At 38.4% G+C, this 18,940-nt stretch overlaps 1 protein-coding gene across 1 annotated transcript; it reads left to right on the forward strand.

Annotated features, from left to right (window-relative positions):
* Positions 1 to 985: 985 nt before the first annotated feature.
* On the forward strand, positions 986 to 13,108 carry LOC126762082 (forkhead box protein biniou). The gene is made up of 4 exons (XM_050478577.1): positions 986 to 2,175; positions 10,431 to 10,704; positions 10,778 to 11,177; positions 12,724 to 13,108. The coding sequence occupies exons 1-4, from the start codon at positions 1,127 to 1,129 to the stop codon at positions 12,987 to 12,989; spliced, it is 1,989 nt and encodes a 662-aa protein (XP_050334534.1). The 5' UTR covers positions 986 to 1,126; the 3' UTR covers positions 12,990 to 13,108.
* Positions 13,109 to 18,940: the final 5,832 nt, after the last annotated feature.

Here is an 18,940-nt window from a genome sequence, read left to right on the forward strand (position 1 = left end):
TTTCGGCACCTTCATACGAAAGTGTATTCTTTCTAAATCGTCGGCCAAAAAAGTTTTTAAAAATTTTACAATTTAACATATGTAAGTATGTACAAATGTGTATGTATATATGGCTGATGCTTTCGTGCAATCATATGCAGATGTGTAGACACAGACATACATAAGTACATATGTATGTATGTCTGTAGATATTTCGATGATAACACACACGTGCAGCTTGCTTCCTTCTTTGACGCCGCTTTTCACGATCCTCTGAACAAATCTCTGCACAAAAGAAAAGGGCGAACATGTGTTGGCTCTACACAAACACATATGTATAAGAACAACAACAAAAATATCGAAGCAATCGCCACTTGAACGCAAATCGCTGAACATACACACATACGCAAGTTAACACCGTGCACACACATTTACATATACATATGCATATAGAGATGTAATTAGTATTGTGGAATAGCCCCGTACATATTGTATTTTATGCTCTTATTTGCCAGCCAAATGTAAACAAAAGACTTCGATGTGGGAGAAGCGTCGCCACCAACATCATCGTAGTCGTCGCCGTCGCCGTCGCTGTCGCCGTCGGCAACGCCACCGCTACTGGTACTACAGGCACCGGCATCGAAATGCAGCACCTCGACACCGGTGGCGCGGCGTATGGCGGCCACGAGTGCGTTTGCTTGTACGCGCTGCGACTGCGGCAAGGATGTGTGTGCGCAGCGAACCGATCGCCGATCGCTGGCGCGGCGGACGCGGCTGGCGTAATTGGAGCGTAACTAGTGCGAAGATTTTTTGGTTAAGAAGCATTCCTCACTAGATTCAGTTGATCGAGAATAGCGAAAGAGAAAAGTACCGAATCGCGTGAAGACTTGAATGGTGGAATCTCGCGGATATCTAACAGTACAAAGTGAAAGAAAATATATTATATTCAAAAGTGCCCACAAAAGAATTTTAAGAGATAAAAATACATAACACACACATACAAACATAGCTCAGCGCATTTGTGCAAAATTATAAATTTATGCATGAGCTGAAAGTGAAAAATAAAAAATTATTCCTCGGTTCCGTAAAAATTCCACCCACATTTGTGTAGTGCCAAAAATCGACAATCCGCATAAATGAAAATAAAATGATCAAAAGCGAAGAAATTATGGATTCCAATGGACATGCGATCGGCCACAATGGCCTCCATCACAGCACACATTTACCTCATCACAACAGCATATACCGCACCTTGCCATCGAACGTCATATCCACGACGAACTTCACGCCCCTAACATATGCCGATCAAAGCGCCTTGCTGCGTATGCCACAGGAGTCACCCGAACTGCAGGAGGAGAAACCCGATCTCAATTATCTCGATCGCAAATACTACGCGACCATGATGACGCAGCAGCAGCCGGTGCACGTCTCGGAGGCTGCGTCCTATGGTCTTACATCATTGCACACTATGTGTTCCTCGCCGCATCCGAACAATGAGAATGACATTGGCATGCTGATGCCGTTATCACCCAATTCATCACCGCACAATGAGGGTGGTCTCAAAGTGCCGTCGGATGGTGAGCTGCAGCAATACGCCGCCACACAGCAACGCGTCATCGCCTCGAAAATGGTGGACATGAATTCACATTATACACCGACCATCAAGTATTGTTCGAGCAATACAATTTTCAATACATCCGAATATTTGCCGCACAATGAGAGCGAGCAGCCACAGCCGCCACCGCCGTCCGCCGTACCTGTGTCTGCTGCGGTCAGCTCAAGTGATATTTTGACACAATCTCTACAGCGTATGCCAAATGTCGTCGGTGGTATGTCAACGGTGGCGAGTGCGTCGACGACGCCGTCCGGTGTTATAACCAGTTCGCATAGCGTTTCCGGTCAATTATGTTCCACCACCGACACAATGTCCTATTCGAATAGTTCCTCACCGGCTAAGTCGGTGCATAGCGTTCAGAGTGAGACTGGGCAACAACAGCAGTCACAACAGCAGCCGCAACAACAATCGAATTCGTCATCTTCACAGGAGCTCACACCGCCAGATACGACGAAAAAATCGGGCGCCCGCCGACCAGAGAAGCCCGCATTAAGTTATATAAACATGATTGCGATGGCCATTAAGGAATCGCCAACGGGGAAGTTAACGCTTAGTGAAATCTACAGTTTTCTGCAGAAAAGGTGAGAGAATATTTAAAATAAACTTCTTTGAACAACTCTGGCAGGAAAACTCAAAAATGTTCTGGGCAAATTTGTGGCTTTCAATCCTTTTCGGTTATTCTTGAATGGTGGGATGGATCTTTTTTAGAATATTCTGGAGCATTTTTGTTTTTGATCTGTTTGGGAAGATGTCAGGGAAAAATAATAAATAAAAGTTGCTCTTGCTCAAATATTTTTTAAGCACACAATAAAAGTTTTTTTTTTGACAAAAATTAAAAAAATGAAAAAAAAAAAATTTGGAAGCAGAGTATGAGTTTAAGTTTTGTTTTACTGTATGACCTTTCTCGTAAAAATCAAAAAAAAATTAAAAATTTATTTTTCACCTAAAGTGGCAACGTCGAAGCTATAATGATCTTTACGGTTGCTTTTCTTGTGGCAAAACGGTTTTTTATCCATCTTGGTGCGATTTGAACAGTTTGTTCGAAGATTGCAGGTCCAGGGCAATAATTATGCTAAATTTTGGTGAAGATATCTTCCCAAAAAAATGATTTTCGATACATGGTCAATGATTTTGATCGATCATTTCGTATGATTCAATAATGTGTCAATATTCAGCGTTTTCGATGTGTGAGCAGTTTTATGGAAAATAAAAGACGTATACAATCCGACTAGTTCGCGTATATACAGACTGACGGACAGACATGGCTACATCGACTTAGTTCGTCATACTGATCATTTATATGTACAAGTATCATATATACTTTAGAGGGTTTACGATGTTTTCTTGTGGGTGTTACAAGTTTTCGACATATTAAAATGGAAGTTATTGCATTTCTTGTTACCTGAGGAATGTCTTTGACAATATTGCCAATATTGACAATTTATTGTAAAATTTGACATTTTTGATGATATGCGTACCCAGAATGTATTCAAATACGAACGCAATTTTTGTTGTTTACAGTAACTTAAAATGTTCTTCTCGACCAAAAAATTGAATTAAATTGCAAAAGTTTTCGCGCCATTATGTTTTACAGCTTGCGGCGCGGATTAACTCATCAAGAGTGCACATATGAACTTAATTCAATTTTTGAAGATGAAGCTCCATCAAGAACCAGGTCTATCGATGGTATGATGAATTGCAAATCACTCCAAAACGAATTTCGGGAAAGTCCTCCAAAATTAGTTGTTCAGAAGACTATTGATGATGGGCTCAAAACTAATATAGCAAGTTCGAAATGTGACCTATCGTGCGATGGAGACAATTTGAGGAATTAGTGGGACTAGCATACGTTCAATATTGCGTAAACATTTGACTGTAAAAAATAAAAATTTGTTTACGTTGGATCACACACAATTTGTTATTTGCTAAAAAAAACTCGTAGATTTTCGCGTATGAACCCGAAACTAACCAGCAGTCGACTCTATGGGTAGTTCAAGATGAGCCGAATCCACCAAAAGCAGATCGCGCTTGAAGCATTACCAGGCAAATGGTTGCCTGTTTTTTTAACAACTGGACATATCGCAACCATACCACTGGAACAACGTAGAATAGGAAATTCTAAGTGGTACGTAATCATTTATTTGCCAGTTGTCCTTCAAGACATCAGGAAAACGAACTACCGATGCTATTTCTTACACATCGACCCAAGCAACTGCATTTTGAGCACTCATAACATCGATTAGATGAGTCATCCACCGTATGACTTAATAGGTCAACGTTTTTCGACACCTGCAGAGCTGGTTGATGCGTTCAAAAGGCATATTTTGGAGATACCTCAATCAGATTGGCAAAAGTGCTTTGCAAATTTGTTCAAACGCATGCAAAAGTGTATAGATCTTAATGGAGAATATTTTGACAAACAATTTAAATTAAAATTTGTTTTTTTTTTCTCGAATCCTAAAATATAAAACGCAATCCACGTATAAAAGTCAACACGATCGGCCGAGCCGTGTAACTTCTGGCTATTCAGCAAATTTACATAATCACTCCGAGGAGACCGTTTTGACTCAATTGAGGATATAAAAGCTGAATCGAAGAAGGCTCTGAGGATTTTTCCAAGGAGGATTTTTCAAAGTGCTATGATGACTGGAAAATTCGTTGGCATACGTTGGCAGAAGGGGATTACTTTGAAGGAGTTGAAATGGACAAAATTCACCTTTCAATTTGATCACAATAATACATGTTGTAGAGACATTTATGAAATAGATATATCCAATTGTATAATTTTGTAATTTTGAAGAACTAATCAGTCTTTCGCTAATAAGGCACCGCGATTAATTTCTATATCTAAATTCATGGATTTGTCCGGGAGTTTCACTGGAACATTAAACCGGTTAGCTTTTTGAACAGTTGTAGCTTAAGTATTTTTTATCCGTTTTTGAGAGAAAAAAATGCGGAACAAATAAAATATTTTCTTAATTTTCTACATATTTTAATTAAAATCTTTTTAATTATTTTTTTAAATTAGAAAAAAAATTTAATTGAAAAATTATCATTAAAGTATTTTGCTGAATAGCCTTCTGGATTTTTTTTTGCACTTCATGTCATCCAACACTGCACCAGTTTTTGCTTCACTAAAGGTGGAATCGATTAAAGCAGCTTTCAAAGATCCTTTGCTGGTTATTTGGTGTCTTCTGATTTTTCTCTCTAAATAATCCCACAAATGTTCGATAAGGTTCACATCAGGAGATTGGGCTGGTGTTTTTAATTGCTTTGTGTGTCTTGTAAAATAGCCATTCCTTAACAATGTGAGCGGGTGTGCTTTGGATCAGTGTCGTGTTGGAAGACAAATGATCCTTCAAGTCCCGAAATGGCCGCACTTTCGTTTAAATTTGATTTTAAAATATTATAATCATATTTCTTCATTGTATGCTCAATGAATACAAAATTGCCTACTCCTGTTGCTGCCGACCCACCTCCACGTTTTACCGTGGCAGTTTATTCCGTGGATCAAGCTCTGTATTTACTTTTCTCCATACTTTTTCATGTTCATCTGAGCCAAAAATATTATAATTACTCTCATCCGAGAAAATAACAGAAGTCCAGAAATTTCGTGCTCTTTCACAAACTTCAATCTATTTTTTCTGTTAGTGTTGCTTATGAAAAGCTTTTTACGGACATTACAACCATGGTAACCAGCATCTTACAGCACTGGACGAATATTTTAGGAATCGCAGGTTTAACTAGTCTCATTTTCAATTCCATGCCGGCCAGATCTTTCCTTATTTTTTGTATTCACCTCTTTTTTGTATTTTTCTGTTATTTTTTGAATAGTAGAGTTACTGTTATGAGTAATTGTTATTGTAAAAAACACAAAATATATATTTATTTTTTGCAAGTAATTTGACTTTTTTACGCCCATATATAGTGTATAGTGTGCATGGTATAAGATATACATACCTTTCCAATATGCAAACTGTTGACAGATCTAAAAACAAGAAAAAACGTTAACTTCGGCTGCACCGAAGCTAATATATCCTTCACAGGTGCATGGAAGCTATATGCTGTAGTAATCCGATCTGAACAACTTTTTCGGAGATTATACATATTCCAGGGTCCGGCACTCGAATTAAATTAAAAAAGCCATAAATTCGGTTTGGATAATTATTTTTATTTATTTTAAAGTACAAAATGTGTGAAAATAATAATAAATTCGGGACCAATTCACTTTTGCTCGATATGTCTACCTTTTGCCTTAACTATGGCCCTGAGACGGTCAAAAAACGAATCGCAAGCTGCCCGAATGTGACTTGGCGGTATTTTGGCCCACTCACGGACAATGGCTTTCTTCAATATCTCGAGACTGGTGTATTTTTTACTTCGGACCTTGCTCTCCAAAATGGCCCAGAGAGAATAATACACTGGATTCGCATCTGGTGACTTCGAGAGCCATTGTGTGGTCGTAATGAAGTTCGGAAAGTTGTTTTTCAGTGATTCTTGGTTCACTCGCGCTTTGTGAGACGGTGCTGAGTCTTGTTGAAACGTCCATGGCTTGCGACCGAAATGTTTGTTTGCCCACGACTTCAAAGCAGCCTCCAGAACACTTTCCCGATAATATGTCGCATTTACTTTGACGCCAGGCTCGATGAAAACAATTGGAGAGCGCCCATCTGCGGTGACAGCAGCCCAAACCATTATTTGTTGCGGGTGCTGCCTCCTGATGACAAACCGATGACTTAGATTCTCGTATGAACGGTCGGTCAAGTAAACCCTATCGTTTTGAGAGTTTACGAATTGCTCAATTGGAAAAATTTTTTCGTCAGAAAACACAATTTTCGGAATTTGACCGCTTTCGGCCAAGCGAAGCAACTGCTTCGCTCTCTCAAGTCTTACTTGTTGCTGCTTCGGTGTGAGATCATGGGCCTTTTGGAACTTGTAAAGCTTGACAATGAGCTCATATTTCAATATACGTCGGATGCTGCGGTCGGATGTTTTCAGTTTTTTAGCTATTTGATTGGCACTTCGTCGTGGATTTCGCTCAAGTCGCTTCTTCACTTTCCGAACCATCTCACGTGACGTTGCAGTCTTTTGATGACCACCTCCATGGCGTTTTGCGCTGCTACCAGTATCATTGTAACGAGTGATGGTGCGATAAACAAAAACTTTATTCACATTAAGGTGTTTGAGCTCACGAACAATTGCTGGCTGTGATTCTCCAGCTAAATATAAAGCAATCACACTATTACGTTTGAATTCCATCGCTGATCACTTTTTTTTCGTTCACTTTTGGCAAAACGCTTTTGTACACTTGTGAACAATACTCCGAACTGCATTCAGCAAATTTGTAAATAGCTGATTCCAGTGCGACAGCCGCGCGAACGGTCTAAAGTTGGTTACACTTAGAGTGCCGGACCCTGTATTACCTTAAGCAGTAATCCATGTCAAATTTCGTGAAGATACCACGTCAAATGTGAAAGTTTCCATACAAGAACTTGATTCCGATCTTTCAGTTTGTATGGCAGCTACATGTTATAGTGGTCCGATATCGGCAGTTCTGATAAATGAGCAGCTTCTTGAAGAGAAAATGACGTTTGCAATGATATCTTAAAAACTGAATGACTAGTTCGTATACATACAGACGGACAGACAGACAGACAGACGGATATGGCTAAATCGACTCTGCTCAACATACTGATTATTTATACATACATATATACTTTATAGGGTCTCCGACGCTTCCTTCTGGGTGTTAAAAACTTCATGACAAACTTAATATACCCTGTTCAGGGTATAATTATCAGTATAGGATAGGAGCTGAAGAGCCTTAGAGTTAGGAAGAACCGAATTGACTTCTGTTAATTCAGCGGAAATACATGAACCCACAGATACACATAAAGCGTTATATATATGTACATACATACGCTCATCCGTAAAGGTATATACATATATACATATGTATATGATATCTATGTATATGTATGGACTTTTATTAAAATTATTACTCACAAAAATAAATAAACTGGAAGTGGACACACACGTTAAATGGTTTGGGGCAAAGTGGCACCCACGGTGTTTGTGACAACCCCCAATTGTTTACACATAAGCATGCACAAATAAGTAACAACAACAACAATAAGGGAGGGACATTACTGCGAGCGCGCAATTTACATAAAGATTTATTTATTGATTTTGTTAAAACTATCGTTTCTTTTTGAGTAAACAATCGAGCAACTGGCGGCGCTCCGGACGGCTTGGACATCCCTCGGTGCACGCAATGGCACGGATATATACATACATACATACATATAAACGCACCGATTTGGCCTTTTCACTTCACTTTAATTTCAGCAATTTGAGAAATTTTAATCACTTTCGAGTATCCATTTAACTTTATGTGTGAATCACAGCCAGGCATTGGTTGGAAGCACTTGTGTGCCTTGGTATCAGCTAGACGCTTGCCACAACGCTCGCCAGAGTTTAAGTAATCAAAGCTTCAAATTCGGTACCCTCTCAGGTTTCTTGGGAAATAAGCGTTTAGCTTAAATTTCAATTAGGGCGCCATCAAGCACAAGAGTATGTGTGTGTGTGTAATATGTACATACATAGGTACCATAAAAACATACATACTTATGTATTTGTAGGGAAGTCGAGTTTAGAGTGAGGGTTACATACATACATACATATAATTATTATTTGCTCATTATGAATATTCAGAAATTGAATAATAAGGAACTGAGATCCAACGAAAATGAACAATATTTAGCTCGTTACCTTAGGTTAGGTTAGATTAGGTGGCTGATCAAAGATCGCACGTAGTATTGCATGTACATAGTCCTTTGTGAGGCCATAGAAAACAAGAACTCCTGTGTTCGAACTTATAAATTAGCAAAACGTTTAGTGGCTAATACTAATTGCCACAGGCGTTTAATTTCCACCGCCAGTTCGGTCTGAAGGTATGCGCTCCCAAGTGTTTATGTCTTGACCTCCTAAACGCGGGACAGTCAAGAAAGTTGTGTGGAGTTGTTTCCACCTCATCTTCTTCCATACAGTTTCTGCGCATGACGTCTGGTAGGATTCCCAGTCATACTGCGTGGATGCCAATAGTTCCAAAACTAGGGAGAGGCTGGACTTACTGAGGGCGAAGAGATCACTAGATCTCTTGCGATCGATTTTGTGCTTTTAAGACAGCGCATGTACCGATGGTGGACCAGCGCTGGACAAGTTTCCGCGAAGCCTAGCTATAAAGTAGTAGAACACAAGAGGCTACGGGAGCACCGATCCGCTCACATGCCACTGATAGCGTCTTTTCTTGCTAGCTCATCAGCTTTACAGTTACTTGCGATTCCACTGTGGCCTGCACTTATACCAGTCTTATCACAAAGACACTCTTTGACCTCGATACCTTACCATCACCATCCACCCAGGTTAGTTGGTATCGTTTTTTAAAAGGACACTGTTGAACGTTTTGATCAAGAGCAAATGCGAGTCAATTATTTTTTATCACGAAATAACATAAAATTTTTATAGAATTTTAGGGCGAAATCCAGGTCTAGCCCTCACTATTCATGTCATTGACGTGTAACCAGTTAATATTGGGAAATATAACCACTTCTGTCGATTTTGTCTTTTTTCTACATTCTCTTGAGGGTAAATACCTTTACGTTATGGTCGAGAACAAATGAGATTTTGTTTGCCAAAAGGATAATCTTATAAGTGAGTTTCTATACGAATTGTTAGGTCCTAACATAAAGATTGCCAAATATAGAACTCTATGTTAAGCTGGGTTATACTGGCCGGCTGACAAGCTATACATAGACCTACTCATCCTTAGTAATGTCAGACGAAGGTACAATTTAATTTTGATACGTCATCTAGTCCTTTGAACTGCGAAGATCCTAGATATTTAAGCCGGCTTCTAGATAATGCTGTACACAAGTATAGGAGGTGTTCCAGCGTCTCTCTCACACCTCATTTCCTGCACTTGCTGGATCTTCGTTATTTATGCCCATCCAGGTCGCATGTAACGTCAGTGGGTTGTAACCTCTTATTAAAACAACAACCGTACTGCAGTTCTTTCGAGAAGGTGTGAGTAAAAGGCCTGCGTGTTTTCTTTTGGGGCTTTTGCTCATGATCTTGCGATCTTGCATCTCCTTAAGTCATTCCATTACGCCTTGATCCCTCTGCCGTAGAAAAAATTTCATTTTAAATTTTTTTTAGTGACTTACTTTATGCGTGTAATAGTTCGGTAGCGAGACTGACACTTTTGGCAATCTCATCAACTCTTTCGTTTCGCGGAATTCCTTTGGGGCTTCAAACTCAGTATATACATATGTATGCATTGCCACTACATCTACTGCGTCCTTGCTTCAAAGGAAATTCTGTGACGCAATTCGAAGTAAGATTATTACTTTAGTTGCCGCTTGGCTATCGGTGTATACTATATTGACCTTCTTTATGTTGTTTCCTGCGTTGTGAGCTATGAACTCTATGTTGAAAGACGACGAATGAAAATCGCAATTGAAGTAAGAATAATGGAAACAAGATTGCGATAAGCAAGACGTTCCAAACCAAGGTATTTTTCTCTATTCAGTCGTACTAGTTATCGATAATAGTCTAGTGAAGCCAACTCAGTATCTCGAAATCTGAGGCTTAGTGACGCAAACTAATGAAAAATCTTATAAATTATAACAGTAATACTTGTAGTATTACAGAAAATAGAAGTAACTCCATTACTTTTGGTTTCTGTGAACCAAATACAAAATATGTGGTTTCAGTTATTGATAAGAGAGCAGGGGTGGAAAGTTGAGATAACTGATTTTTTTTTTTAATTTTTCAGATTCGAATTCTTTCGCGGTCCATATGTGGGTTGGAAAAACTCAGTCAGACATAACCTTAGCCTAAATGAGTGCTTCAAAAAGTTGCCGAAGAGCATGAGTGTGGGCAAGCCGGGAAAAGGAAATTACTGGACCATCGAACAGAACTCCGCTTATATGTTTGAGGACGAGGCCAGTTTGCGTAGGCGACCACGGGGTTATCGCTCGAAGCTGAAAGTGAAACCTTACCCGAGCACAAACGGGTTTTACACAACTTCCTCTTATGATCCTAGCATGGTGAGCACATTATTTACATACAGACATTAAAACCAAACATATTTAACATTCCATTTTTGCCTTTTTTCAACAGGATAATGCCAATTTCTACGCCACACAACCGTATGCCTCCTATGACTACGCTACCAGCAGCGCTGCTGCTACAGCGCCTTTCACGGATTCCTGGAATTCACACGCTGCCCATACACAGACCCTGCCACAGTATTCAAATATAGCTGCCGCCTCATCGGTTCTGCATGGTGGCAACAACAACAGCGCCACACCGCCCCTGGCGCACACACTGGCCCCCTCGGCGTTGGTGAGCGGTTCGGGCAGCCCCTCGCATGTTACTTCGGCGGCGCTTCAAAGCTCGAATCCGGGTTTGGATTACGCGACAGCTACCATGGTGGCCGCCAATTATCCATACGCCAGTACTGCTGGCGGTGGTGGCAGCGTAGGAGGTGGCGCAGGCGCCACTTACAGCCTTGATAACGGTGAGTTGTGAGTTAAGCGCGGAAGTGTGATTATTTAATGTGAATTTGACGATGAAGTCGTCTGTTGAGCACTCCACATACATTACAAGTGCGGCAATTTCATGGCGATCGTGTCAATCAAATATCTGAAATGCCTCTTAAGCGCCAGAGAGCATCGTAAAATTACTGTAGAAGTGTCTGAGTTGTGAGTTGTGAGGAAACCTAAGATTGATGGTGCGGATTTGTAGGATTTTATGATCTTCATATGTTGGCACTGTAAGCCGGGGTTGCTGGTAATACCACATTGTTCAGCGTATATGCAAATCTGTATGTTTGTGGGGATTTAGCTGTACTAGGCATACATACATACTATATATACACACCGACACACATCTGTGTGATCTGGCAATCCAAAGAGAATCGTTTTAATACTTGACAACTCTTTTTTGATGTAGCCGAAGATGACGTTAACTTCGTGGCTACTTTTAATCTCTGGTTATATATGTACATATATACATACTTATGTACGAGCTCGGTCCGTTAAATACTTGACTTAAAAGAGAAAAATGAAAGTTTTTGAAGAATTGCTATTTATTTTCCAACATAGGATTTAGCTTGATACACTTGACTCAAAGATACTTTTCATACTTTAGCACGTCTGAAAAATATGATTTCTGGAGGTTACCAAAATATACCACCCTAGTGGGGATAACCTTTTCATACGAGTTAAATTTCGACCCGGTAAGTGAGTTTCAAAGTTTGGAAACAGAACGGAGTCGCTCCAAATTTGAAGAATACGTTAGATGGAGTAGCAGTACGAAGTCTAATACTGCCGAAATTGTTGAGAGACGACCGAGGCTGGAAGTGATGCACTGTCATGGTGGAAGATAACTTTTTTCTTCTCAAAATGGGGACTTATTCCTGCGATTCGGTGTCGATTCTGTCCAGTAATTCGGTTTAGCCGATGCCTGTTAACGTTTTGACTTTGTGAGGGTTCTGTCGATGTGGATAGCACATGAAGTTCACTACAGAGATTAATTCTTATTCTCTGATGTGTGCCAATAGATCCACGAATCATCGATTCTGTGCCGTGGTTTCATCGCCAAAATGGTTATCCGAAAGTTCTTCTCCGACCATCCTTTTTATTAGTTTAGGTCAAAAGGTCGATTTTTACGGCAAAGGCCAGCAACGATCCCACTTGGACAGCTTAAAGCGTCTGTCCGTTGAGATGTCTAATACTTCTAAAAATTGAGCCTGATTACCCTTATGTTTCCTCTTCATCGTTCTCCGTATCGCTTTTACAATTTGCATCCCACAAAATTTTTTGGTCTTACCGTATGCTTAGATGCGGCAAGATGAATCTGGCTAAGAGCAAGTAGTGCAGAATGGCCTTGAGTGGAATTGCTGGTGTTGTTCATAGTGCCAATTAGCGCCATTCTTTGCACCTTCGAATGCCCTCGTAAACATAAAAAAATTAATAATTTTTATAACTTTCAATCTTCGCCACACAATTTATTTTACTTACACCTCTCGTTCTCTCTCTCTCTTTTATCTTTAATCATTACAGGTTTGCGCTCAATGTCTCTCTCACACATGCATCAACAACAGCAACAACATCACCATTCAGCGATGACACCACCACCACCATTACCGCCCAGCTCCACGTCCATGGGTAATTCAGCGCTTATCGATCGGAAGCCCATCTTCCTACCTTCGATGACGCCACCCTCGTCCGGTGCCATGTCCACACCACCTCTCCATCACCAGCATTTGGTTGGAAGCAACAACGGCGGTGGCGGCGGTTATTATGAACACATAAAGTTCTCCAATTAAGAGTTCCGTTAGAAAAATTAATTAATGTATTTTAATATTAGAGTTAGAGTAGCGCTTTGGGCCACTCCAACGACCAAGCACCAAATAGTCCCTGAAAGGGTAAACTAGTATTTAATTGAGAATTTAATTACTTTTATTTTGTTTTATTTCATTGTGAGAAGAGTTTAATTTGTTAATTTTTATCATTTAAGTATTAGGCTTGTCTATAGTTTTAAATAAAGTATAAGGGATTGAAATCGGTTGTTTAATATTTAGAGTGTTCAAGCAGCTTTATTATAACCAATATACTCGTATATGTGTAATTATAGAAATCAACTCACGGCAGCATCCAGATAAAAATTAATTTTTGTAATTGTTATTGGTTATCTGATCCATTCAAAGTTGAGGGCCACACCTGGGGTCACAGCTAATAAGGAATTTTTTTGTTAACTATCTATCTACTTATCAATTGTATTAGAATTTTAGGGTTAGTACATATTTAAGGAATCCACCCACAATCCATCAATCTCCGCCGACGCAATGAAAACGAATCCCCCATTGTGATTCCAAAAATGGTTAAATGAAGCTTAAAATCTCACCTTTCCAACACTATATGCCATATAGTATTTGATATGACACAATGTGATTGGTAGCACTGGATATATACGACTGCATCCACACTATTGACAAAATACAAAAGATCTTTTCGACTACCCAATATTTATGGAAAATGTATAAAAAGAACTATAATTTCAAACAATTTTAATCATTTATTAAGTACAAATCCAAATAAAGAAGAACAATTTTATGAGCTCCTGTTGTACGATCCCGAAACTGGACGAAGGAAACTATAATTTGGAAACAATAAAATAAAATAAATGGACCGTGAGAAGTGTTTCGAACATAAAGAGTCGACACAATTTATTACTCTTAGGAATATACATACTTTCTTAGTAAAATTAAAGTCTCGAAACGCTTTGCTCCTCCTAAGTCATTAGTGTTTTATCCATAGCACACATTTATTCATAATATTTAAAAGTTTTGTAACAATCATAGATATCATTGGTTGCTTCACTCCAAAGTTAAAATTATTTAAAATACATTAAAAACATCAAAACTAATTTATATTTTAAAGATATTATTTTGTGAGTAATAACTAAATTAAATTGTTTTGTTTTTTCATTTAAAAAATCTTATTTTTTTATGTTGACAACGCCAAGTAAACTCCAACTGAAAATAGTTGAAAACCGTAATACCAACAAGTAAGGAAGGGCTAAGTTCGGGTGTCACCGAACATTTTATACTCTCGCATGATAAAGTGCTAATCGAGATTTCATTATCCGTCATTTACATATTTTTTTATTTTGCTGTAAAATTAATTAGATTAGTAGTTTCTGAGATATGGTTTTTGGTCCATAAGTGGGCGACGCCACACCCATTTTCAATTTTTAAAAAAAGCCTGGGTGCAGCTTCCTTCTGCCATTTCTTCCGTAAAACTTAGTTTTTTGTTAGTCGGTTAACGCACTTTTAGTGATTTTCAACATAACCTTTGTATGGGAGGTGGGCGTGGTTATTACCCGATTTCTTCCATTTTTGAACTGTATATGAAAATGCCTGAAGGAAACGACTCTATAGATTTTGGTTGACATAGCTATAGTAGTTTCCGAGATATGTACAAAAAACTTAGTAGGGGGCGGGGCCACGCCCACTTTTCCAAAAAAATTACGTCCAAATATGCCCCTCTCTAATGCGATCCTTTGTGCCAAATTTCACTTTAATATCTTAATTATGGCTTAGTTATGACACTTTATAGGTTTTCGGTTTTCGCCATTTTGTGGGCGTGGCAGTGGGCCGATTTTGCCTATCTTCGAACTTCCCTTCTTATGGAGCCAAGAAATACGTGTACCAAGTTTCATCAAGATATCTCAGTTTTTACTCAAGTTCAGCTCGCACGGACAGACGGACAGACAGACATCCGGATTTCAACTCTACTCGTCACCCTGATCACTTTGGTATATATAACCCCTATATCTGACTCTTTTAGTTTTAGGACTTACAAACAACCGTTATGTGAACAAAACTGTAATACTGTCCGTAGCAACTTTGTTGCGAGAGTATAAAAACAGTTAGGTTGATCTGAAGTTGAATTGCTTAAACTTCAATTCAACCGAGTGGAGTTAAAGGCCCTAGTAGGGGTTAAAATTTAATATATTCAGTTGATGTGGAAAACGTCTACAAGAAGATCCAAATTTTTTATATGTATCAGGGATATGTAGACCAAAGTCTAGACCTATTTCATTCATATAGTGGCAAACCTCATAAATTTGCGGGAAAATTTGTCCATTTAATTTTATTGAAATATCACAAATTTTGAACAACTTGAAATGTTTAAAGTTAGGTGGAAAGACGTAAATCATTAACTGTGGTATATTGGGATCAGGGAAAAGGACGAGCTTATTGCATTAATTTGGGCATTGGGCAGGTATTCTTGAGAATATAAATTTCAATTTTCACACAATTTTATAAATAAATAACCCAATTTCAATTCGAATATACTTGTATGGCACAAGGCCAACCGGAAGTTTGACCATTCTTTACTATAGTTGGCAGTATGTGGTATTGCCATGTTCCAAAATCGTGATATTAGTTGTATAGGTGCTAGGGCAAGTTTTTATTCGATTTTTTACATTTTAGGCTCAAAGATATATTATTATTAGCGAAGTACGCTATCTTGTTTTCACTAAGTTCATTTGCATTTTGACCAAAATATGCGGTGTAAAGTAAACCGGAAGTTCGAAGATCTTTATATTAGGTATGTGGCGGCTGAGAAAGTATTGACTCCATTCAACCAATTTTGGATACACAGACATACCATTACCAGAAGGGGACCCTCTCCGAATTGCAATAATATATCTCACAGAATGGTCGATATTTCCGGCAAAAAGTTAGAAACAGTAAACAGTAAAATTTATTGTCCGATTTTGGCAATTTTTATAAAGCCCTCTCGTTGTATGGGGAGTGAGCGATTTCATTGATTTTATATGTCATATGTATGTATGTGCTCAGCGAATTTGGTTATTGATTCTTAAGTGGTTTAGGAGATATATACTTACATACGTACATTAAATCAATTTGTGCCCTTCTCTACTGGGATCCCTTTTGTATCTTAATTTAGTATTTATGGTTTGCAACAAAATGAACAGACTTAACACATTGGCTGCGGGGTCAGAAGTATCGGAAGAACAATTGCACGAAGGGTCATTTTGTATTTATTCTTGTGGATTTCAATGTGATAAGTGGGCCTAAGGAAACCAAAAACCATTGTAGTCAATCCAGAATTTTTTTGGGTGTTAATGCTGCCGGAAATGCCGAAAATATTTTGTGTGTGCCTTTAATGCCTCCTCTGATGTAACACCAATTAGAAGTGATAGATTTTCTATTATATCTGCAAAAATCTAATGGACAGATAGCAGCATGCAGAAGCAAGGATATGTGCTGACGAATATGTCTGCAGGTTCCCATGTATAAGTGCGAAGACCTTCCGTATTCACTGCATATTTACAGGTCATAGTGCGCAAAATTGCACTAAATCTTCGTATCAGATTAATGTCTACGCCAGTTGCTTCGAAAGCCATTGTGGGGTTATGTAATAGGTACTTCAGTATCACATGCGATAGTTTTTAAAAATAATACCACTCCTGTATTAGAATCAACCATCGAAACTAATTACGAAGCCACTATCAACTCGTTACACGGACTTACAAAAATAATTGCTTTAACCTGTCATACTTGAGGGCCTGTCTTGCAGTCTTCAAATGATTTTACTGGACGTCAAGGTGACATATTTACTTTTGGGTTAGGCTGTATATAATTTCCATCCAACCACTCCCTGTTTCGCTCTTGAAGTAGTAGTTCTGCACTTTTCTACCAGTTTGCTTACAAATTTCGCAAGTGCTTTTTTATTTCACTGATTTCATCGTTTTGATCGTTTGGTGGAAGACCAACAAATTTATTATTTATTTAATTTCTCAGTTGCAGAAAACTTCTTTTTGATACATTTTCATTGCACCAAATTAAAGACAGGGTACATTTTGAGCATGACATTTAAACTAAAAGAAGCAAAATCTTAAAGTTAATTTTACACATTTAGCATTTATAATAGTCGGTATCAATGAAATAAACAATCATTCGTCCGAATCAACATAACATTTACGTCATTGGAAGATCGACCAATACAAAAAATGTATCATTTTGTCCACTGTGCACTGCCTGTACATAATTACGAGATTTTCTTTCGAAAATTACGATATTTTCTTACGCTCTCGCTGTTCTTATCCTCAATGAAAACATCCGGCGTAAAACTCAAACAACTACTCGCCCTTAGACAGCGCTGTTTGAACAAAACTAACTCTCCAAATATATTGATTTTATAAGGAGTCAAACAAATCTTAGCTCACAGGAATTTATGATATATTGAAGACAGCAAAAATTATAAACATTTAGACTTAATTTTTATAAAGCACTGAAATTAGTACAAAATTCGCAATAATTCCACTTTATTAATATTTAAAATGAAATATGGATAATTTTATGGAGAAATAAAATTATATAGTGTTTTCAGCGCCACCTATGGACGGGTAGTTTAAAAAGGTTGTAAGCCCAATACGTGAGGCATACAGCCCGATTCTCATGCCCTCACAAAAGTCACCAACCTCACTACAGTGATGTTTTTCACTATAGTGAGGGTTACCTTATTCTATCTTATATTAACTTCGTCTAAAAGTTTTGTCAACAATTTGGGGAAACATAGAAAACATACGCATAAAAATCGAAAAAATACAATATTTACAAATTTTAAAGGTATATTTATACACATTTTAAGAATACAGAACGATGGTCGAACTAAAAAATCAAAAATTGAATTTATCTAAAAATTTGGTGGTTGTCGGCGTTTGATCTGATCAAAAAACTGGTAGATCGTGTGATCAAAATATCTGAAATATTCATTAAAAATTTTAATATTCTTACTTTGAAGCTAAAAAAATTGATTTTTCGAAATTCAAGCAGGATAGTCCTCATAGACTTTACATATCCTTACAGGAAAAAGTTTAATGTTGTGATATCACACGATCTTGGTCGCCAATCGACCGACTCAAAACGTGAAATTATCTGCTCACCGATTCTCTTTATAAATCTATTGATTGATGTGGGAGAAGAGCGCCGTCTTGTTGAAACCAAATGCCGCCAAGATCACGAGTTCAGACATCAAATAAATGGTTATTATGGCGCGATAATGGTCGCTATTGATGGCTATGTTCTCACCGGCATCATTTTTAAAGAAATATGGACTGATGATTCCACCAGCTCACAAATCACACCAAACCGTTGTTTTTTCTGAGTGATGTGACAACTCTTGAATCTCCTCAGGTTGGTCTTCATTCGAAACGTGGTAATTTTGCTTGTTTACATACCCATTGAGCCATAAATGGATCGAACAAAATTTGGATCGAATATGTCGGATCTTCTTGGAACTTTGAAAGAGCCCATAGAGCGAAGCGATGTCGCTTGGGAAGGTCGAGTGATTTCAGTTCTTGCATAAGCTCTGTTTTCTACGCTTTCAATTTAAGATCGCGACGTTAAATGTGTGCCATATTTAAACGTCTTTCATCACTGCGTGCTGGACGTGGTCTATTCGGTCAAATATTATCCAATAATGAATGCTGGGTCTCAAGATGGGTGATGGTGTTTCGAATAGTAGCTCAGTAGGCCGATTATATTGACCATAAATTGAGCAAAGCGCGCGAATGAATATGTACTTATAACTACTTCAACAAAGGCTCCGGCCAATACATATACAAGATAAATATGAGGCAATTCTTACTCACTGGAGTCAGATGTGGCGTCACTACGGGCATGATGTGGGACTCGACTTTGTTACTGAACTCGGGCTAAATAGACAATGCGAGCAAGAA

The sequence above is a fragment of the Bactrocera neohumeralis genome, chromosome 6, assembly GCF_024586455.1.
Source record: "Bactrocera neohumeralis isolate Rockhampton chromosome 6, APGP_CSIRO_Bneo_wtdbg2-racon-allhic-juicebox.fasta_v2, whole genome shotgun sequence".
NCBI classification, from domain to species: domain Eukaryota; kingdom Metazoa; phylum Arthropoda; class Insecta; order Diptera; family Tephritidae; genus Bactrocera; species Bactrocera neohumeralis.